The 21984-nt window shown below is 57.6% G+C and overlaps 3 protein-coding genes across 4 annotated transcripts; 1 reads left to right on the top strand and 2 right to left on the bottom strand.

Annotated features, from left to right (window-relative positions):
- Positions 1-1697: 1697 nt before the first annotated feature.
- On the bottom strand, positions 1698-6866 carry LOC115603373 (kallikrein-8-like). Its single transcript, XM_030475191.1, has 6 exons — positions 5144-6866; positions 3971-4029; positions 3165-3312; positions 2664-2917; positions 2274-2410; positions 1698-2043 (listed from the first exon to the last, which is right to left on the bottom strand). Exons 2-6 carry the CDS (start codon positions 4011-4013, stop codon positions 1891-1893), a joined length of 735 nt encoding a protein of 244 aa, XP_030331051.1. The 5' UTR covers positions 4014-4029; positions 5144-6866; the 3' UTR covers positions 1698-1890.
- Positions 6867-9017: 2151 nt separating this feature from the next.
- On the bottom strand, positions 9018-16859 carry FBL (fibrillarin). Its single transcript, XM_030475189.1, has 9 exons — positions 16790-16859; positions 15897-15944; positions 14950-15117; positions 14117-14211; positions 13516-13686; positions 12237-12369; positions 11195-11307; positions 10268-10413; positions 9018-9222 (listed from the first exon to the last, which is right to left on the bottom strand). The coding sequence occupies exons 1-9, from the start codon at positions 16797-16799 to the stop codon at positions 9201-9203; spliced, it is 906 nt and encodes a 301-aa protein (XP_030331049.1). The 5' UTR covers positions 16800-16859; the 3' UTR covers positions 9018-9200.
- Positions 16860-17933: 1074 nt separating this feature from the next.
- On the top strand, positions 17934-21984 carry LOC115603368 (cytochrome c oxidase subunit 6B1). Of its 2 annotated transcripts, XM_030475182.1 has the most exons (5): positions 17934-18139; positions 18391-18490; positions 20327-20435; positions 20528-20628; positions 21804-21984. In XM_030475182.1, exons 2-5 carry the CDS (start codon positions 18395-18397, stop codon positions 21855-21857), a joined length of 360 nt encoding a protein of 119 aa, XP_030331042.1. In that variant the 5' UTR covers positions 17934-18139; positions 18391-18394; the 3' UTR covers positions 21858-21984. The 2 variants fall into 2 exon arrangements, with proteins under 2 accessions (XP_030331042.1, XP_030331043.1); XM_030475183.1 differs by lacking the exon at positions 17934-18139 and having other exon boundaries at positions 18383-18490.

Raw genomic sequence — 21984 nt, 5'->3', positions numbered from 1 at the left:
GCCTCACGGGTGACACACAAGGGGTGGCCGTGGCCCGGCTGACACGGGGGTGGCCCCAAGGTTGGCTCCATGGGTGGCAATGCCCTGGGTGACACAAAGGGGTGGCCCTGGCTGACACATTGGGGTTGGTGGCGCCGTGGGTGGCGGTGCCCTGGGTGACACAAGGGACATGGGAGTGGTGGTGGCTCAACCTGGGGGGTGTTTGGCTTTGGGGACCGTCCCCCCGCCGCCACCGTTGGTGGTCCAGCACCCACCGTTGAGTCCATATGGACATGGAGACCTCCTTGGGCACCCATGCTGGTTGGTGGCTCGTCTTCATGGGCAGCAGGAGCAGGATCTGTGGTGGTCACTTTGACTTGACCAAGGGATGGGTCAACCTCAGCTCCATGGATGTGGTGACCAAGTGGAACTCATGGACTTGGTTGTGGCTTCTACACCTCCTTGGACATCTTGACCAGACCTTCATGGACACAGTGACCAGTTCTTAATGGACACATCGACCAGAGCTCCATGGACATGGTGACCAGACCTCTATGGACACATTGACTCCATGGACACATTGACCAGACCTCCATGGACACATTGGAGACACATTGGACACATGGACACAACCTCAGCTCCATGGACACGGTGACCAAGTGGACCTCGAGGACCTGGCTGTGGCTTCTACAGCTCCATGGACACATGGACCAGACCCCCATGGACATGTTGACTCCATGGACACATTGACCAAAGCTCCATGCACATGGTGACCAGACCTCCATGGACACAGCAACCAGAGCTCCATGGACACATTGACCAGACCTCCATGGACACATTGACCAGCTCTTAATGGACACACCAACCAGAGCTCCATGGACACATTGACCAGACCTCCAAGCCCATTGTGGTATCCCACCACAGCTGATGACCATCACCATGTGGACCCTCCAAACCAAACCTCCTTCATGGCTTGCTGGAAGGTGGTTGAACCTGCTACAAGTCACCATTGGCCACCATTGACCGCAGCCATGATGGACAATGGTTCCTCCGCTACCTTGGAGATCTGGACCTGGACCAAAACCTCTTTGTCCACAGTGGTGGCCGGACCAGCCCCACACCCTTGGTGACACCTTGTTGAGACATGGGGATGTTCTGGCCTCACCAGGTCTCCTCTTGCACCAGGGGAACATCTTGAGGTGCTTTTGAAGCCTATCAACGTCTTAGAGACATGTCCTCCAGCCCATCCCACCACCAAGATGGGACCATGAGGACACCATGGAGGGGAAATCCCCCCCCCCATCAATGCTCTGGGGCTTGTTGCTGTTGTTGGAGGACACCAAGGTGGGTTTTGTCCCCTCCATGGTGGCGCAAAGAGCTCTGGGTGACCCCAAACTGCCCAATAGATGTGCCTCATGGTGGGGCGAACAGGTCTACCCCATGGCTGTGGATCTAGCCCATGGGTCAACCCCATGGTAGGGCTAACAGGTCAACCCAGGTCTATGTGTACCCCATGGGGGAGCCAATAGGTCAACCCTACCAGGGCCAACAGGTCTACCCCACAATGGAGCCAATGGGTCAGCTAGGGCCAACAGGTCTACCCCCTTGGGGGCCAGGAGGTCTGCCCCAAAGACTGCGTACTCGATGTTCTCCTGCCCCTACGAGCTTCAGGGCACCTCGGGCCACCTCTTCCCCTTCTCCAGCAGCAGAAGACGTGGTGAAAAGCCACGTCCAACACCCCTTTATTCATCCAGCAACATCTCAACAGGGTCCTTGTGGTCAACCCCTGCCTGCTCCTCACCCAGCGCTCGGGCCGGCCGGCTCTGGGGACCTTCGTCATGGAAGAGGAGGAGGAAGCGAAGCTCTTGGTGGGTCCATCCCATGGCCAGTGTGAGGCCGGGTTGGGAGCTTTCAGTTCCTTCTCATGGTCTCCTGAAGCCACCGTGTGTACTTGCAGAGGTTGACGTAGACTCCGGGTTTCTTGGGGTCTCCACACACACCAGGACCCCAAGAGACGATGCCTTGGAGACGCCCATCACACATGAGAGGTCCCCCGGAGTCACCCTGATGGGGCAGGAGATGAGTCCCATGGAGGACAATGGGGCTCATGGCAAAGATCCCCCTCACATCATGGACCATTTGGGGGTTCTCCTTCCATCTCCAGCCCCCAAACGGTCCCACCTCCAAGCCCACGTACCCACCAAACGCCACCCACTTGTGCCCAATGGCGGCTCCTAGAAGCTTCCCTCATCATAGGACCTCATCCAAAGGTCCACCCATGACCATGGACCCACCTGGCAGGAGTCGGCCCGGCTCCGGGATTCACCAGCACAAACCATGTTGGGGGTGATGGAGTCGGGGTAGATGCGCCGGCATTGGTCCTCTGAGATGATGGTCACCTTGGTGCAATGGAGGTCCTCAGGGAAGGTGACTGTGGGTGATGGAGGACATGAGGTCACCCATGTTGGAGACATGGACCAGAACATCCAACCCAGACCCAACTTGGACCTCATTGGAGCACCCATTGGTGGTACCCAACAGGAGCTCCAAAGCTTCTTGGTGTCCTCACCATGGTCAAAGATGGCCAAACTTAGCCCAGCCTTTACCCCTGTCCCCATGGGGATGTGACCCACATCAAGAGGTCCCCATTCCAGCCCATATATGTGGGTCACCAGGCTTCATACCTTCAGGGCTGGTGGTGGACCCCCATCCTGAGATCTGACAGGTCTTGCCAGGCACTGGACAATGGGAAGCCAATGGCAAGGGCTTCACCTGCTTGTTGATGTGGATGGGGAGGTGGAACTTGATGAGCATCAGGTCACCGTCCTTGTTGGTCTCGTTGTACCACGGGTACTTGAAGACCATGGCTGAATGTCTCCTCTGCTCGGTGCCACCGGAGTCCTTGTGCCTCCGGCCACCCAACCGCACGTTGATGAAGCTGATGGAGCCCAAAGCATCGTGGTTGGTGGCGTTGGAATGGACACAGATGACCATGGAGACCCACCAAAAGCAGATTCATGGACCCAGAAGAAGCCAAAGCAGAGCTAAGGTTCTACACAAGCAGAGCGAAGCCTCCTGAGATGCCACCAACCTCTCCCAACCGCCAAGCAGGACCCCCAAGGTGCCACCTAAAGCCAATCTTGGTTGGTCTCAACCCATAGAGACCAAACCCACCAGGTTCCTACCCCGGGACGTGGCAATGGGCGGCCGTCAGCACCCAGTTCCTGTCCACCAGCGTCCCACCACAGATGAACCTGTCTCCTTTGAAGAGGGCAGCTTGCCAGGGCAGGTCACAGGAGGTCCCCTCGATCACCCATAGGACGTTTCTTGAGGCTATGGGGACAATGGGATGTGACACGGGAGGTCTCGGACCTTCTGTGACCACTTGTGGTGGCCCCATCCCCATGTCTCCAACCTTCTGCATAAGGAGGTGAATGAGTGGTGGAAGAGGCCAGATCAATATGGGACACACCGGGAGGGCCATAGGGTGGATGGGGGTCCATGGGGTCAATGGAGGTCTATGGGGTCAATGGGAGGAGGTCCATAGGGTGGATGGGAGGTCCCATGGGTGGATGGGGGTCCATAGGGACAATGGTGGGAGGTCCATAGGGTGGATGGAGGTCCATGGGGTCAATGGGGGTCTATGGAGTCGATGGGAAGAGGTCCATAGGGTGGATGGAGGTCCATGGGGTCAATGGGGGGAGATCCATAGGGTGGATGTGGGTCCATGGGGTCAATGGGAGGAGGTCCATAGGGTGGATGTGGGTCCATGGGGTCGATGGGAAGAGGTCCATAGGGTGGATGGAGGTCCATGGGGTCAATGGGAGGAGGTCCATAGGGTGCATGTGGGTCCATGGGGTCAATGGGGGGAGGTCCATAGGGTGGATGTGGCTCCATGGGGTCAATGGGGAGGGGTCCATGGGGTGGATGGGGTTCAAGGTGGACATGGGACTCTATGGGGTGGACATGGGGGTCCCAGGTCATCTCCTACCTGTGGCTTCCAGTGCCAGGAGCATCAGGAGCAGGATCTTCATGCCGGAGCACCGGGAGCTGAGGGGACACGGAGAGGGGGAGATGGTGGGATTGGGATGGGGACATGGACCTCTGGGGACAGGGAGCGATGGACGAGGGTTGGGAGAAGGGAAGGGAAAAGTGGGGTGGAAAAAGAAGGGAAAAGAAGGGAAAAAAGAGGGGAAAATAAGGGGGAAAGGGGATGGGAAGAAAAGGGGAATGGGGAAAAAAAGGGAATGGGAAGAAAAGTGGGGATGGGAAAAGGGGGAATAGGAAGAAAAAGGGAGAATGGGGGGAAAGGGGAATGGGGAAAAAAGAGGGAATGGGAAAAGAGGGAAAAAAGGGGATTGGGGAAAGAAAAAGAAGGGAAAAAGGAAGAAAGAAGGAAGAAAAAAGAAGGAAGAAAGGAGGCAGAAAGAAAAAAAGGAAAAAAGGGAAAAAAGGAAGGAAACAAGCGAAAAAAAAGAAGGAAAAAAAGAAGGAAAAAAGGAAGGAAAAAAGAAGGAAAAAAGGAAGAAAAGGAAAAAAAGAAGGAAGAAACAGAAGGAAAAAAAGAAGGAAGAAAAGGAAGAAAAAGAAGGGAAAAAGAAGGGAAAAAGAAGGGAAAAAGAAGGGAAAAAGAAGGGAAAAAGAAGGGAAGGGAGGAAGGGAAAAGGGGGAAGGACTGGAAAGGGGGATGGGAAGAGGAGGAGTGGGAAAAGGGGGAAGGGAAAGGGATGGGAAGAGGGCAAAGGGGAATGGGAAGAGGAGGGGTGAGAAAAGGAGGGGGAAAAGGACAAAGGGGGAAGGGAACAGAGACGGGAATAGGGAAAAGGGGATGGGAAAAGGAGGGGTGGGAAAAGGGGGAAGGGAAGAAGGATGGGAATAGCGATGGGATAGAGATGAGAACAGGGAAAAGGGGGATGGGAACAGGGGGATGGGAAAAGGAGGGGTGGGAATGGATGGGAACAGAGAAAAGGGGGAAGGGAAAAGGGATGGGAAAAGGAAAGGTGGGAAAAGGGGAAGGGAAAAGGGGTTGGAAAAGGGAAAAGGGGGATGGGAATAGGGAAAAGGAGGGGTGGGAAAAGGGGGAAGGGAAAAGGGCTGGGAATAGGGATGGGAATAGGGCAAAGGGGGATGGGAAAGGGGCTGGGAACGGGCCCCGTGTCCCTACCGGGGCGGGAGCGGCTCCTCCCGGGCGGATGCGGCCGCGTCTTCTCCTGCCACCGCTTGTCCTGGGGCCTTTTATGTGGGGCTGGAGGAGGAAGAGGCTCCCTCCGCCCGCGCCTGATCCCGGCGCCGCTCCGGAACCTTCCGCTTGCAGCCAGGAAGCTCCAGACGCGGCTCCCGGATGGGTTCCAGGCCATGGGAATGGGTGAAGGTGGGACCAGGGTTCATCTCCAATGGGATCTGGTCCTAAATGTGGGTCCGCGATGGATTGCAGGACATGGGAATGGGAGAAGGTGGTTGATGTCCAATGGGATTTCGTCCTAAATGTGGGTCCATAATGGATTCCAGGGCATGGGGATGGGTGAAGGTGGGATCAGGGTTCATCTCCAATGGGATCTGGTCCTAAATGTGGGTCCGTGATGGATTGCAGGACATGGGAATGGGAGAACGTGGTTGATGTCCAATGGGATCTGATGCCAAATGTGGGTCTATGATGGATTCCAGGACATGGGAATAGGTAAAGGTGGTCGGTAGGAGCATCTCCAATGGGATCTGGTCCTAAATGTGGGTCCGTGACGGATTGCAGGACGTGGGAATGGGAGAAAGTAGTTGATGTCCAATGGGATGTGATGCCAAATGTGGGTCTATGATGGATTCCAGGACATGGGAATAGGTAAAGGTGGTCGGTAAGAGCATCTCCAATGGGATTTGGTCCCAAATGTGGGTCTCTGGTGGATTCCAAGGCATGGGAATGGGTGAAGGTGGTTGATCTCCAATGGGATCTGGTCTTAAATGTAGGTCCATGATGGTTCCAGGGCATGGGAATGGGCAAAGGTGGTCAATTGGGGCATCTCCAATGGGATTTGGTCCCAAATGTGGCTCCATGATTGATTCCAGGACATGGGAATAGGTAAAGGTGGTCGATTGGGGCATCTCCAATGGGATTTGGTCCTAAATGTGGGTCCATGATGGTTCCAGGACATGGAGATGGGAGAAGATGGTCAAATGATGAATCTCCAATGGGATCCGATGCCAAACGTGGCTCCTTGATGGATATGAGCATGTGGAGATGGAAGGAGATGGTCAATTGGTGCATCTCCAATGGGATCTGGTCCTAAATGTGGGTCCATGATGGATTCCAGGACATGGAGATGTGAGAGGATGGCACCAAGGACACATTTCCAATGGGATTTGATCCCAAATGTGGGTCCTTGATGGATTCCAGGACATAGAACTGGGTGAAGACGGTCAATAGGGCAGCAAGGACACATCTCCAATGGGATCTGATTCCTTAATGTGGCTCCATGAGGGATTCCAGGACATGGGAATGGGAGAAGATGGTACCAGGGTTCATCTCCAATGGGATCTGGTCCCAAATGTGGGTCCTTGATGGATTCCAGGCCACGGGAATGGGTGAAGGTGGTTGATTGGGGCATCTCCAATGGGATCTGGTCCCAAATGTGGCTCCATGATGGTTCCAGGGCATGGGAATGGGTGAAGGTGGTTGATCTCCAATGGGATCTGGTCCCAAATGTGGCTCCATGATGGTTCCAGGGCATGGGAATGGGTGAAGGTGGTTGATCTCCAATGGGATCTGGTCCTAAATGTGGGTCCTTGATGGATTCCAGGACATGGGAATGGGTGAAGGTGGTTGATCTCCAATGGGATCTGATCCCAAATGTGGCTCCTTGATGGATTCCAGGGCCCGGAACTGGGTGAAGATGGTCAATTGGTGCATCTCCAATGGGATCTGATCCCAAACGTGGCTCCTCATTGGACACCAGCCCATGGTTGAGAAGGTCCCAAGTGACATCTCGGATGGGGTTGACCCATAGAACGTGGCTCCTCATTGGCCGGAGGATGGTTGAGTGGCCACCAGGATGTGGCCTTTGGTGGGGTTGGACTCCAGAAGGTGACACCTCAATGGATGGAGAACCTATGGATGGAGAAGGTAGTTGAGAGGCCACCAGGACCTGGCTCCAGCCCAGACCTTTGGCTCCTCATTGGGTGGAAGAGCTTGACCAAGAGGTCCTATGATGTGGTGGCCACTATGATCCTTCTGGATGAAGATGGTGATGGCCACCATGGTCCTTCTGGACGAAGATGGTGATGGCCACCATGGTCCTTCTAGAAGATGAGGATAGTGATGGCCACCATGGTCCTTCTGGATGAGGATAGTAATGGCCACCATGGTCCTTCTGGATGAGGATGGTGATGGCCACCATGGTCCTTCTGGATGAGGATGGTGATGGCCACCATGGTCCTTCTGGATGAAGATGGTGATGGCCACCATGGTCCTTCTGGATGAAGATGGTGATGGCCACCATGGTCCTTCTGGATGAAGGTGGTGATGGCCACCATGGTCCTTCTGGATGAAGATGGTGATGGCCACCATGGTCCTTCTGGATGAGGATGGTGATGGCCACCATGGTCCTTCTGGATGAGGATAGTGATGGCCACCATGGTCCTTCTGGATGAAGATGGTGATGGCCACCATGGTCCTTCTGGATGAAGGTGGTGATGGCCACCATGGTCCTTCTAGAAGAGGTTGATGGCCACCATGGTCCTTCTGGATGAAGATGGTGATGGCCACCATGGTCCTTCTGGATGAAGATGGTGATGGCCACCATGGTCCTTCTGGATGAAGGTGGTGATGGCCACCATGGTCCTTCTGGATGAAGATGGTGATGGCCACCATGGTCCTTCTGGATGAGGATAGTGATGGCCACCATGGTCCTTCTGGATGAAGATGGCGATGGCCACCATGGTCCTTCTGGATGAGGATGGTGATGGCCACCATGGTCCTTCTGGATGAGGATAGTGATGGCCACCATGGTCCTTCTGGATGAAGGTGGTGATGGCCACCATAGGGTCCCCTTTGGTCCTTCTAGAAGAGGAGGAGAAGGACCTACACCCACAACTCATCCTCTTGCCCATCACCACGACCTCCCAGTCCCTCCCAGTCCCTCCCAGTCCAACCCTAGAAGCCCCTTGAAGGCACCTCCCAGGACCTCCAGGGCAAGGAGCGGGTCCATCCGGTTCCCTGCCAATCCCAGTTGAACCCCAACCGCCGTCACCGGCTTGAACTGGCCTGAACTGGCCTGAACTGGCTTGAACCGGGCTGGGCTGGAGCTGACTCAGCTCCTTCTGCCTCGCCCTGGCCTTGCGGCAGCCAATCAGGTGGCGGCTCCTCTTTCATTGACCAATCAAGCAACGGCTCCTCTTGCATTGACCAATCAGGTGGCTGCTCCTCAAGAGCTCCCGGGGGGGGGGGGGGGGGGTTAATTGGGGACACTCATTAAGCTGGGCTGGCCCCACTCCCAGCATGCTTTGCGGGGAGGGGGGGCCTTAACTGGGAGGGACACACGGGTCTAAACTGGTCCCAGTTCAGTTCCCCCCCCCATTGGACTGAATGGTTGGAATAGGGGGGGGGTCAATGGGGAGGGTCCCAGTTGCCCCCAGTTCCCCCCCATTTGCCCCCAGTTCCCCCCCAGTTCCCCTCCCATTTCCCCCCAGTTGCCCCCCATTGGCCCCAGTTCCCCCCCAGTTCCCTCCCATTTCCCCCCAGTTGCTCCCAGTTGCCCCCAATTGCCCCCAGTTCCCCCCCATTGCTCCCAGTTGCCCCCAATTGCCCCCAGTTCCCCCCCAATTCCCTCCCAGTGCCCCCCAGTTGCTCCCAGTGGCTGAGAGGGGCTTTAATGGGGTCCCAGTAAACCCTAGAGGGGACGAACTGGGATGAACTGGGGGTTCCCAGGGTCCTAGTGCCCCCCATAATGGTCCCAATGGTGTCCGCAGGGTCCTAGTGCCCCCCTTTCAACCCTCCCCAAGGGTTAATCCCCCCCCCAACCCTAATTCCCCCCCATTAACTGCCCCAACCACCAAAGTTGGGTTTTTTCCCCGTTTATTTTTGTAACAAAACCCCATTTTTGAGCCCCTCCCCCCCCCAAAAAACAACCCCAAAACCAAGAGAATTCGCCCCAAAGTGGCGGAGGGGGCGGGGCCTGCGCTGGCCCCGCCCCCCGAAGGGGAGGGGGGAGGAGGAGGAGGAGGAGGAAGAGGCGTCACTTCTCCTTCGGGGGGGGCCTGGGGAGAGGAGGGGGTCACATCACCCGGTCACGTGATCCCGGTCTCCCCTCCCAGTATGTCCCAGTTGCTCCCATTCCATCCCAGTGCCCTCCAATCCCCTCCCAGTATATCCCAGTGTCCTCCAAGCCTACTGTAATGACCTCCAGTCCCTCCCAGTCCCCTTCCAGACCACCCCTGTCCTTCCCAGTCTATTCCAGTGAGCTCTAATACCCTCCCAGTCCATCCCAGTGCCCCCTAATGCCCTCCCAGTCCATCCCAGTGTGCTCTAATACCCTCCCAGTATATTCCAGTGCCTTCTAATACCCCCCCAGTCTATCCCAATGCCTTCTAGTACCCTCCCAGTATATCCCAGTGCCTTCTAATACCCCCCCAGTCTATCCCAATGCCTTCTAGTACCCTCCCAGTATATCCCAGTCTCCTTCCAGACCATCTCAGTTCCTCCCAATGCCCTCTAATACCCCCCCAGTCCATCTCAATGCCTTCTGATCCCCTCCCAGTCCATCCCAGTCTATCCCAGTCCCCTCCCAGCCTATCCCAATGCCCTCTAATACCCCCCCAGTCCCTTCCAAATCTATCCCAGTCCACCCCAATGCCCTCCAATCCCCTTCCAGTCCATCCCAGTCCCCTTCCAGACCATCCCAGTCTCCTCCCAGTCTATCCCAGTCCCCTCCCAGCCTATCCCAATGTCCTCTAATACCCACCCAGTCCCTTCCAAATCTCCCACTCCACCCCAATGCCCTCTAATATCCTCCCAGTCCATCCCAGTGCCCTCCAAACCCCTCCCAGTCCATCCCAGTGCCCTCCAATCCCCTTCCAGCCCATCCCAATGCCCTCTAATACTCTCCCAGTCCCTTAAAAATCTATCCCAGTCCACCCCAATGCCGTCCAATCCCCTCTCAGTCCATCCCAATGCCCTCTAATACTCTTCCAGTCCCTTCCAAATCTACCCCAGTCCACCCCAATGCCCTCCAATCCCCTTCCAGTCCATCCCAGTGCCCTCCAATCCCCTTCCAGTCCATCCCATCCCCGCCGCCGGCAGCACCTGTAGACCCCCACCACCACGGCGTGGTCCCTCTCGTAGGGCTCCAGCGTGAGCTGCTCCTGCGGCTTCATCCTCTCGGCCGTCATGCGCCGGACCTCCCCCGCGAACACGGCCTCGGGCGCCGCCGTCGAGTCGATGCAGTTCGCCTGCAGGGGGCGCCAACGCAGCTCAGGGGGGGCGCCCTCTGCTGGTGGGGAGGTGATAGGTAGATGGGAGAGCACCCCCTACTGGGGTGGAGGTGATAAGTAGATAGGGAGAGCGCCCCCTGCTGGAAGGGCGGTGATAGGTAGAGGGGAGAGCGCCCCCTGCTGTGGTGGAGGTGACACATAGAGGGGAGAGCGCCCCCCACTGGAAGGGCGGTGATAGGTAGAGGGCAGAGCGCCCCCTGCTGGAAGGGCGGTGATAGCTAGATGGGGAGAGCGCCCCCTGCTGGAAGGGCAGTTATAGGTAGAGGAGAGAGCGCCCCCTGCTGGAAGGGTGGTGACAGGTAGAGGGGAGAGCACCCCCTGCTGGGGTGGAGGTGACAGATAGAGGGACAGAGCGCCTCCTGCTGGAAGGGCGGTTATAGGTAAAGGGGAGAGCGCCCCCTGCTGGGGTGGAGGTGACAGGTAGAGGGGAGAGCGCCCTCTGCTGAGGGACTATGAACTCATACTGGGGACCACTGACCTATACTGGGACTAACTGGGGACCAGTGACCTATACTGGGGGACAGTGACCCCATACTGGGATCAACAGGGGACCAGTGACTCCATACTGGGACTAACTGGGGGCCAACAACCCCAAACTGGGATTTACTGGTTCCCAGAGCCCTTGTACTGGTTCCCAGTGCCCCATTACCGGTGTCTATTGCCCCCTTACTGCTCAATGCTGGTTCCCAGTGCCTGGTACTGGTGTATACTGGTGCGTACTGGTGCGTGCTGGTGTTACCTTGATGGAGATGAGGAAGTGGCCGCCGCGGCGCAGGAAGTGCTGCGCGTTCAGCGCCACGATGCGCGTCTGGTCCGGCTGCGCCACGTCCGCGAAGATGACGTCCACCATCCCTATGGACATGGGACATGGACTCCAGGCAGGGACCAAGCCCTCCACAGGAACCACCCCAGGACCCCAAAACTACCTCCAGATGCACCCCGAGATACCTTGAGGAGCCTCCAGACCTTCTCCCAGACCTCAAAAGCACCCTGAGGAACCTCAAAACCTTCTCCAGAACCTTATTTAGCACCCAAATGTCTTCTCTAGAAGTCCAAAACCACCTCAGGAACCACCCCAGGACCCCAAAACCACCTCTAGATCCACCCCAAGACCCCAAAACCACCTCAGGAACCCCCCTGAGATACCTCAAGGGGCCTCCAGACCTTCTCCCAACCCTCCAAAGCACCTTGAAGACCCTCGAAACCTTCTCCAGAACCTTCTTGACACCCAAAAAGTCTTCTCTAGGACCCCAAAACGACCTCAGGAACCACCTCAGGACCCCAAAACCACCTCAGAACCTTCTCCCAGACCTCCAAAACACCTTGAAGGCCCTCAAAACCTTCTCCAGAACCTTCTTGAGACCCCAAAACTCATCTTTAGGACCCCAAAACCACCTCAGGAACCACCCCAGGACCCCAAAACCACCTCTAGATCCACCCCAAGACCCCAAAACCACCTCAGGAACCTCCCTGAGATGCTTCAAGGAGCCTCCAGACCTTCTCCCAACCCTCCAAAGCACCTTGAAGACCCTCAAAACCTTTTTGAGACCCCAAAACTCATCTTTAGGACCCCAAAACCACCTCTCGATCCACCCCAAGACCCCAAAACCACCTCAGGAACCCCCCTGAGATCCCTCAAGGAGCCTCCAGACCTTCTCCCACTCCTCTGAAGTACCTTGAAGCCCCCCCAAAACGTTCTCCTGGAGCACCCTGGGCTCCCCAGGAGATGGGCATCCCCAGGATGTCCCCCCGGAAGCTCCGCCCCCCGGCGCCCCACGCACCAATGAGCATGCGGTACTTGTGGGGGTGCCGCGCGTCCTCGATGACCGGGATGACGTTGGTGCGTTTCTTGGCCACGTTGATGAGATCCCGACCGGAGCGATGGGAGAACTCCACAGCGTAAACCAGCCCCTCCTGGCGACAGGGAGGTCACCCATGGGTGCTGCCATCACCCACAGGACACCAGCGGGGTCCTCAGCATCTCCATGGACATGGTGCCATCACCCATAGGACATCGATGGGGTCCTCAGCATCTCCATGGACATGGTGCCATCACCCATAGGACATCGATGGGGTCCTCAGCATCTCCATGGACATGGTGCCATCACCCATAGGACATCGATGGGGTCCTCAGCATCTCCATGGACATGGTGCCATCACCCATAGGACATCGATGGGGTCCTCAGCATCTCCATGGACATGGTGCCATCACCCATAGATCATCAATGGGGTCCTCAGCATCTCCATGGACATGGTGCCATCACCCATAGGACATCGATGGGGTCCTCAGCATCTCCATGGACATGGTGCCATCACCCATAGATCATCAATGGGGTCCTCAGCATCTCCATGGACATGGTGCCATCACCCATAGGACACCAATGGGGCCCTCAGCATCTCCATGGACATGGTGCCATCACCCATAGGACATCGATGGGGTCCTCAACATCTCCATGGACATGGTGCCATCACCCATAGGACATCAATGGGGTCCTCAGCATCTCCATGGACATGGTGCCATCACCCATAGGACATCAATGGGGTCCTCAGCATCTCCATGGACATGGTGCCATCACCCATAGGACACCAATGGGGCCCTCAGCATCTCCATGGACATGGTGCCATCACCCATAGGACATCAATGGGGCTCTCAGCATCTCCATGGACATGGTGCCATCACCCATAGGACACCAATGGGGTCATCACCATCTCCATGGACATGGTGCCATCACCCATAGGACACCAATGGGGTCCTCAGCATCTCCATGGACATGGTGCCATCACCCATAGGACACCAATGGGGCCGTCAACATCTCCATGGACATGGAGCCATCACCCATAGATCATCAATGGGGTCCTCAACATCTCCATGGACATGGTGCCATCACCCATAGAGACGTCCCTGAGGTCCTCAAGGTGGAGAACAAAGACCCTGAAGCACCTCAAGGACCCTAAAGCACCTCAAGAACCCCCCAAAGCACATCGAGATGCCACCTCAAAGGGGTTTTGACCCCATCTACATGTCCCACCACCCCATGGTGATGTCCTCGTGCTCCTCACCGGCCCCACGATGTCGGAGACATGGGACACGGTTGTCCCCGAGGCTGCCCCCAAGTAGAGGACTTTGGCTCCAGGTTGGATGTGGATCTGGTCGATGCCCCCCAAAATAGCTGCTGCCAGCTTGGAGCGGAACGGGTTCCAGGCGCGGTATTCCACCTTGGTGTCACCATCCTGGGGACAGGGGGACATGGCACACACGATATGGGACGTGCTATGGGTCCCCCTACATTCCCAGTGCCACCAGAGCCACCTCCCAGTGCTCCCAGTGCCACCAATGTGGAGCTTGAGAAGGTCTAATGGTGTTCTCCCCCTTGGTTGCAGACATGTGCCCTTGGTTGGGGACATGGCACACACTATATAGGACGTCTTATGGGTCCCCCTACGTTCCCAGTGCCACCAGAGCCACTTCCCAGTGCTCCCAGTGCCACCAGTGTGGAGCTTGAGAAGGTCCAATGGTGTCCTCCACCTCTCCCACTTGCTCCCAGTCCCCTTCCACTTGCCTCAGTTCCCTCCCAGTTGCTTCCACTCCCCTCCCAGTTGCTCCCAGTCCCTCCCAGCTGCCCCAGCCCCCCTCCCAGTATATCCCAGTATATCCCAGTACCTCCACTGAGATCCGCTTCTCCCCATAGACCGACTCTCCTGGCACCAGGTTGCGGGTGACCAGAGCGTCCTCGCGGCCCCGGCAGATGAACACCCCTGGGGGGGGGACAGGGACCCACAAGTGACCCCCAGGCCCTCCCAGTTCATCCCAGTTTCCTCCCAATCCCCTCCCAGTCTACCTCAGTCCCTCACAATCGTCTCCCAGTATATGCCAGGCTATCCCTGCCCATCCCAGTCCCCTCCCAGTCCATCCCAGTCCCACCAAATGCTCTCCAAGTCTATTCCACTCCATGCCAATCCCATCTCACTCTATCCCAGTCCATCCCAATCCCCTCCCAGTCTATCCCAGTCCCCCCAATCCCCTCCCAGTCCATCCCGGTCCCCCCCAATCCCCTCCCAGTTCATCCCAGGGTATCCTAATCCCCTCCCAGTCTATCCCAGTTCCCCCCAATCCTTTCCCAGTCTATCTCAGTCCCTCCTAATCCCCTCCCAGTCTATCCCAATCCCCCCCAATCCCTTCCCAGTCTATCCCAGTCCCTCCCAATCCCCTCCCAGTCCCCCCCAATCCCCTCCCAGTCTATCCCAGTGCCCCCCAATCCCCTCCCAGTCTATCCCAATCCCCCCCAATCCCTTCCCAGTCTATCCCAGTCCCTCCCAATCCCCTCCCAGTCCCCCCCAATCCCCTCCCAGTTCATCCCAGTGTATCCTAATCCCCTCCCAGTCTATCCCAGTCCCTCCCAGTCTATCCCAGTCCCTCTCAATCCCCTCCCAGTGTATCCCAATCCCCTCCCAGTCCATCCCATTCCACCCCGTTCCACCCCAGCCCCCCGTTACCCGGGTGCCGATGCGGCTCCACCGTCACTTTCTTGCCCCCCCGGAAGCCGCCGCCTCTGGCCCCGCCCCTCGCGCCGCCTCTGGCCACGCCCCTTCCACCGCCTCGGCCCCGCCCCCTCGGGCCGGCCCCGCCCCCTCGGGCCCCGCCCCGGGGCTGGAACCCGCCTCCTGCAGAGACCAATGGCACGGACTGGGATAGACTGGGATGGGATTGGGATAGACTGGGATAGACTGGGAGGGGATTGGGATAGACTAGGATAGACTGGGAGGGGATTGGAATAGACTGGGATAGACTGGGAAGGGATTGAGATAGACTGGGAGGGGATTGGGAGGAATTGGGATAGACTGGGAGGGGATTGGGATGGACTGGGAGGGGATTGGGAGGAATTGGGATAGACTGGGAGGGGATTGGGATGGACTGGGAGGGGATTGGGATACACTGGGATGAACTGGGATGGACTGGGAAGGCATTGGAAGGGACCGGGATGGACTGGGATGGGACTGGGGGGGACTGGGATAGACTGGGAGGGGATTGGGATGGACTGGGATAGATTGAGATGGGATTGGGAAGGACTGGAATAGACTGGGAGGGGATTGGGATGGACTGGGATGGGGCTGGGGGGGACCAGAATAGACTGGAAGGGGATTGGGAGGGACTGGGATAGACTGGGAGGGGATTGGGATGGACTGGGATAGGATTGGGCACACCAGAAGGGAATAGAATGGGATTGGGAGTGGACTGGGACCAACTGGCAGAGACTGGGACAAGAGATAGAGCAATACCGGGTGTACTGGGAGGGGGAAATGGGCCCAATGGGAACGTCAGGGGTTGGGAACTGGGACTAACTGGGCACACTGGGAAGGGGAATGGGGGGAACAGGTCACACTGGGAGGGACAAGGGCTCTCCCAGCTCCATACTGGGAGCACTGGGAGGGTCCCCACTTACCTCGGCCCCCCCGGAAGCCGCCGCGTCCCCCCCCTCGGGGGCTGAACCCTGTGGAACAGGGTTGTTAAACTGGGAGCACTGGGGGGGGCTGCCACAGGCTCCAAGTTCCCCCCCCCCGAGGCTCCCAGTATTCCCAGTTTGGCTGAAGCAACCCCCCCCATCATCCCAGGCACCCCCCTGTCATCCCAGTTGCTTCCCAGTCCCTCCCAGTCTATCCCAGTCCCCTCCAGTCTCTCCCAGTTCCATCCCAGTTTATCTCGCTCCCTCCCAGTCTATCCCAACCCCATTCCATTCTCTCCCGTTACATCCCAGTTCATCCCATTTCCCTCTCATTCCCATCCCAGTCCCCTCCAGCCTCTCCCATTACATCCCAGTTCACCCCATTCCCATCCCATTCCCCTCCATTCCCACTCCAGTCCCCTCCAGCCTCTCCCATTCACCCCATTACATCCCATTCCCATCCCATTACATCCCAGTTCACCCCATTCCCATCCCATTCCCCCCCATTCTCCCCCATTCCCCCCCAGTTCATCCCAGTCCCCCCCATTCCCATCCCATTCCCCCCCATTCTCCCCCATTCCCATCCCATTCCCCCCCAGTTCATCCCACTCCCCCCATTCCCATCCCATTCCCATCCCATTCCCCCCATTCCCCCCATTCCCATCCCATTCCCCCCCATTCCCCCCCAGTTCATCCCATTCTCCCCCATTCCCCCCCATTCCCCCCATTCCCATCCCGTTTCCCCCCATTCTCCCCCATTCCCCCACAGTTCATCCCAGTCCCATCCCATTTCCCCCCATTCTCCCCCATTCCCCCACAGTTCATCCCAGTCCCCCCCAGTTCATCCCATTCCCCCCATTCCCTCCATTCCCCCCATTCCCCCCCGCCGGGACCTGGCCTCATCCTCGTGTCGCGGCGCCCGCGGCGGAACCGGAACCGCCTCCCTCGGCCCCGCCCCTTGGGGGCACCGCGCTGCGGCGCCGCCGGGTCCTAGAGCCCGCCCGCGGCCCCCGGCGGGCGGGGGGAGGCGGCTTCGGGGCCTCCGGGCGGGGATTGGGGGTTTCCTGGGGGGGGGGTTGAGGATAGAAATGGGGGGATTGGGGTTTATATGGGGGGATTTGGGGGTGAAAATGGGGTTTGGGGAGGATTTGGGGGGAAAAAATGGGAATTTGGGGGGGGGTTGGGGGTATAAACGGGGGTTTTGGTGGGTTTGGGGGGGATTTGCGGACAGAAATGGGGGGTTTGGGGTTTCTAGGGGGGATTTGGGGGTGAAAATGGTGTTTGGGGAGGATTTTGGGGGGGAAAATGGGAATTTGGGAGGGTTGGGGGTATAAACGGGGGTTTTGGTGGGTTTGGAGGGGTTTGGGGATAGAAATGGGGGGGTTGGGGGTTTCCTGGGGGATTTGAGGACATAAATGGGGGGTTTGGGGTTTCTAGAGGGGATTTGGGGGTAAAAGTGGGGTTTGGGGAGGATTTGGGGGGGAAAAATGGGAATTGGGAGGGATTTGGGAATACAAATGGGGGTTTTGGTGGGTTTGGGGGGGATTTGGGGATAGAAATGGGGGGTTTGGGGATAAAAATGGGGGGTTTGGGGAGATTTGGGGACAGAAAGGGGGGGATTGGAGGATAAAAATAGGAATTGGGGGTTTTCCGGGGGAATCTGGGGACAGAAATGAGGTTTGGGGGATAAAAATGGGGGTTTAGAGGATAAAAATGGGGGTTTGGGGAGATTTGGGGATAAAAATGGGGGGTTTGGGGAGATTTGGGGTAAAAAATGGGAATTTTGGGAGGTTTGGGGGGGTTGAGGATAGAAAGTGGGATCTTGGGGTTTTGGGGGGGATTTGAGGGCAGAAATGGGGGTTTTGGGGGTCCTGACGGGGTTTTGGGGATGAAAATGGGGGTTTGGGGTTTCGGGGATGAAAATGGGGGTTTGGGGTTTCGGGGGGGGGGATTTGGGGGCAGAAATGGGGATTTGGGGATAAAAATGGGAATTTGGGGGGTTCAGGAAGCTATTTGGGGACAGAAAGGAGTATTTTGTGTCAAAAACGTTGCTTTGGGCAGTTCTGGGGAGGATTTGGGGATAAAAATGGGGATTTTGGGATTCTGAGGGGGATTTGGGGACGAAAATGAGGGGTTTGGGAGGATTTGGGCATAGAAATGGGGATTTGGGGGCCATTAGGGCGGATTTGGGGACAGAAATGGCTGTTTCGGGTGCCCTGAGGAGCACTTGTGGGTCCTGGAAGGTATCTGGGGGCTCCTGGGACCATTCTGGGGGCTGAAGGGGCATTTGGGGGCACGAAGAAGTTGTTTAAAGCTACGTTGGGGCATTTTGGGTCCATTTCGTGCTATTTTGGGTCCATTTACGCTATTTGAGATCGACCCCAATCCACCTCCGGGGTCCTCCCACCCATGGAGTCGCTTAATCCTCCCACTTCCTCTCTGGGGCCGCTCCCTCCCCCCGCCCGCAGCCGTCTCGATGGTTCCTCCCGTTTAGGTCTATGGAGGTGGGGGGCGTCGCGTCACTTCCGGCGGTGCCCTGCGTTTCCGCTGCGTCTCGGTGGTTCCGGCGTGAAAGTGACTTTGAGCGGAGACGGGTGAGGGGCAATGGGGGGCGCTGGGATGGACTGGGAGCGCCATTGGGAGCAATGGGATGGACTGGGATGGACTGGGAGCGCCATTGGGGGCAATGGGGGGCACTGGGATGAACTGGGAGCACCATTGGGGGCAATGGGGGGCACTGGGATGAACTGGGAGCACCATTGGGGGCAATGGGGGGCACTGGGATGAACTGGGAGCACCATTGGGGGCAATGGGGGGCACTGGGATGAACTGGGAGCACCATTGGGGGCAATGGGGGGCACTGGGATGAACTGGGAGCACCATTGGGGACAATGGGGGGCACTGGGATGAACTGGGAGCACCATTGGGGGCAATGGGGGGCACTGGGATGGACTGGGAGCACCATTGGGGGCAATGGGGGGCACTGGGATGAACTGGGATGAACTGGGAGCGCCATTAGGGGCAATGGGGGGGCACTGGGATGGACTGGGAGCACCATTGGGGGCAATGGGGGGCACTGGGATGGACTGGGAGCACCATCGGGGGCAATGGGGGGCACTGGGATGGACTGGGAGTGCCATTGGGAGCAATGGGGGGGCACTGGGATGGACTGGGAGTGCCATTGGGAGCAATGGGGGGGCACTGGGATGGACTGGGAGCGCCACTGGGGGCAATGGGGGGGCACTGGGATGGACTGGGAGCACCATTGGGGGCAATGGGGGGCACTGGGATGAACTGGGATGAACTGGGAGCGCCATTAGGGGCAATGGGGGGCACTGGGATGGACTGGGAGCACCATTGGGGGCAATGGGGGGCACTGGGATGGACTGGGAGCACCATCGGGGGCAATGGGGGGCACTGGGATGGACTGGGAGTGCCATTGGGAGCAATGGGGGGGCACTGGGATGGACTGGGAGTGCCATTGGGAGCAATGGGGGGGCACTGGGATGGACTGGGAGCGCCACTGGGGGCAATGGGGGGGCACTGGGATGGACTGGGAGCACCATTGGGGGCAATGGGGGGCACTGGGATGAACTGGGAGCACCATTGGGGGCAATGGGGGGCACTGGGATGGACTGGGAGTGCCATTGGGAGCAATGGGGGGCACTGGGATGGACTGGGAGTGCCATTGGGGGCAATGGGGGGGGCGCTGGGGGGCAATGGGTGCACTGGGGGGGAGCTGGGAGCTATACTGGAGCCATACTGGGGGCACTGGGAGGGCGCTGGGGGGTCATTGGGGGCACTCGAGCAGTCACTGGAAGCACTGGGAGGGCCCTAAAGTGTTACTGGGAGCACTGGGGGGTATTAATTAGTGCTAATAGGTTTGATTAACCCATTAATTACTCCCTATTAGCCTCCTCTGTGTCATTGTGGGGGGGATTAGTTACTCGTAGTGGGTATTAATTATGCAAGGGGAGTACTAATTAGGCCTAGGGGGTGTTAATTAAACTTAGGGGGTATTAATTAGTTTATTGTGGCTTAATTAACCCCATTAATTATTCTTTATCAGGCCTCCCCGCTCCCCATTACTATCTTCTTTACTCTTCTCTTCATTATGGGAGGGGTTAATTCCTCTTAATGTTCATTAATTAACCTAAGGAGGTATTAATTAATGCTGGGGGGGTATTAGTTAATGCCAGAGGTTCTTAGTTACTGCATTGTGGGTTAATTAAGCCTATTAGCCCGGTATTATTACCCCCATTTCCATTGCACAGCCCCCACCAACACCTCTTGGCCTTGCTTTAACCCCCCTAATAAGGTATTAATTACGCCATTAAGGGGATTAATGACTTTAATAAGGTATTAATGACGCCAAGGGGGGTCTATTCGTTAAGGAGGCGTTAATGAAGAGGTGTTAATTGCTCCTTTAGGCCATGGCTGAGGACATCCAGGCCAAGCTGAAGCGCTACAAGACGGCTCCATTCGACAGCCGCTTCCCCAACCAGAACCAGACCAAGAACTGTTGGCAGAACTACCTGGGTAGGTCCATGGGGCCACCTGGGAGGTGGCCACGGGGACATGGGACCATCCCCAGGTCCCTTCTTGATGTTCTCCTGGTGTCCCCTGCTCAGACTTCCATCGGTGCCAGAAGGCCATGGCAGCCAAAGGGGCGGACGCCAGTCCCTGCCAGTGGTACTATAGGGTCTACAAGTCCCTGTGTCCTACTTCTTGGGTGAGTGGGGTTCAAGGGGGGCTTGGGGGGACAGCAGAAGGGCCACAAGGTTGTGGGGAGCACCAAGAGGTTCATATGGAGCTCAGGGTGGTGCTCTGAGGTGGGGGTGTCTCGTGGTGGCCTCCTGGGTGGTGGGTTCTTCTTGGGTTCCTTGGGGTGTCACCATGTTGTTTGGGTTCCTTTTGGTGGCCCCATGATCTATGGGTCCCTTATGGTGGCCCCATGGCCATCAGGGTCTCCAGGGTGGCCCCATGATCTATGGGTCCCTCATGGTGGCCCCATGGCCATCAGAACCGTGTTGGTGTCCCCATGGCCATCAGGGTCTCCAGGGTGGCCCCATGATTTATGGGTCCCTCATGGTGGCCCCTTGGTCCTCAAGGTCCTCATGGTGTCCCCCTGGCCATCAGGGTCTCCAGGATGTCCCCATGATCTATGGGTCCATCATGGTGTCCCCATGTTCCTTGGGTTCCCCTTGGTGTCCCCATGGTGCTCAAGGTCCTCATGGTGTCCCCATGGGTATCAGGGTCTCCAGGGTGTCCCCATGATCTATGGGTCCCTCATGGTGTCCCCATGGCCATCAGGGTCTCCAGGGTGTCCCCATGATCTGTGGGTCCATCATGGTGTCCCCATGGCCATCAGCACCGTATTGGTGTCCCCATGGTGTTCCCATGATCCATAGGTTCCTCAGGGTGTCCCCATGGCCCTCAAGGTCCTCATGGTGTCCCCATGGTCCTTGGGTTCCTCTGGCATCCCCTACAGTGTCCCCATGTCCCTTGGGTTCCCTGTGGTGTCCCCATGGTGTCCCCATGGTCCTTGGGTTCCTCTGGTGTCCCCTACAGTGTCCCCATGTCCCTTGGGTTCCCTGTGGTGTCCCCATGGTGTCCCCATGGTCCTTGGGTCTCCTTGATGTCTCCATGGTGTCCCCACAGCCCTTGATGTCCCCATGGTGTCCCCATGGCCCTGAGGGTCTCCAGGTTGTCCCCATGGCCCTTGGGTTCCTCTTGGCTTCCCCATGCTCCTTAGGTCCCCTGTGGTGGCCCCATGATCCATGGGTCCTTCTCAGGTCCTCCCCATCAGCCCCAAGCCCTTCCTGGTGCCACCATCCACCCCATGATGTCCCGATGATGTCCCCATGATGTCCCCATGATGTCCACCACGATGTCCACCTCCTGCAGGTGACAACGTGGGACGAGTATCGCGAAGAAGGGATCTTCCCGGGCAAGATCTGAACATCTCCAACCCCGAGGAGGTGACACTGGTGTCACCAGGGTGGTGGCGGGTGACGTGGGCCACCACCGGCGTGGGAGGGGACAACGTTGTCACCTGCTTGGTGGCCAATAAAGGGTTCAACTGGTC

Source organism: Strigops habroptila, unplaced genomic scaffold, assembly GCF_004027225.2.
Source record: "Strigops habroptila isolate Jane unplaced genomic scaffold, bStrHab1.2.pri NW_022045633.1_ctg1, whole genome shotgun sequence".
In the NCBI taxonomy this organism is placed as follows: domain Eukaryota; kingdom Metazoa; phylum Chordata; class Aves; order Psittaciformes; family Psittacidae; genus Strigops; species Strigops habroptila.
The sequence above is the reverse complement of the archived record's forward strand: the minus strand, read 5'-3'. Positions and strand labels throughout refer to the sequence as shown.

What these genes read in the sequence shown, in the direction of transcription:
- LOC115603373 (XM_030475191.1), bottom strand. Translation starts at nt 4,013, where the DNA reads ATGAAGATCCTGCTCCTGATGCTCCTGGCACTGGAAGCCACAG. An exon ending in CCTGGCACTGGAAGCCACAG is followed by an intron (nt 3,313 to 3,970) that starts GTAGGAGATGAC and finishes TTGTCCCCATAG; the next exon opens with CCTCAAGAAACGTCCTATGG. An exon ending in GCCCATTGCCACGTCCCGGG is followed by an intron (nt 2,918 to 3,164) that starts GTAGGAACCTGG and finishes GGGCTCCATCAG; the next exon opens with CTTCATCAACGTGCGGTTGG.
- FBL (XM_030475189.1), bottom strand. An exon ending in CGGCTTCCGGGGGGGCCGAG is followed by an intron (nt 15,118 to 15,896) that starts GTAAGTGGGGAC and finishes TGGTCTCTGCAG; the next exon opens with GAGGCGGGTTCCAGCCCCGG. An exon ending in GGAGCCGCATCGGCACCCGG is followed by an intron (nt 14,212 to 14,949) that starts GTAACGGGGGGC and finishes TCCCCCCCCCAG; the next exon opens with GGGTGTTCATCTGCCGGGGC.
- LOC115603368 (XM_030475182.1), top strand. Translation starts at nt 18,395, where the DNA reads ATGGAGGTGGGGGGCGTCGCGTCACTTCCGGCGGTGCCCTGCGTTTCC. An exon ending in CTGTTGGCAGAACTACCTGG is followed by an intron (nt 20,436 to 20,527) that starts GTAGGTCCATGG and finishes TCCCCTGCTCAG; the next exon opens with ACTTCCATCGGTGCCAGAAG. An exon ending in CCCTGTGTCCTACTTCTTGG is followed by an intron (nt 20,629 to 21,803) that starts GTGAGTGGGGTT and finishes CACCTCCTGCAG; the next exon opens with GTGACAACGTGGGACGAGTA.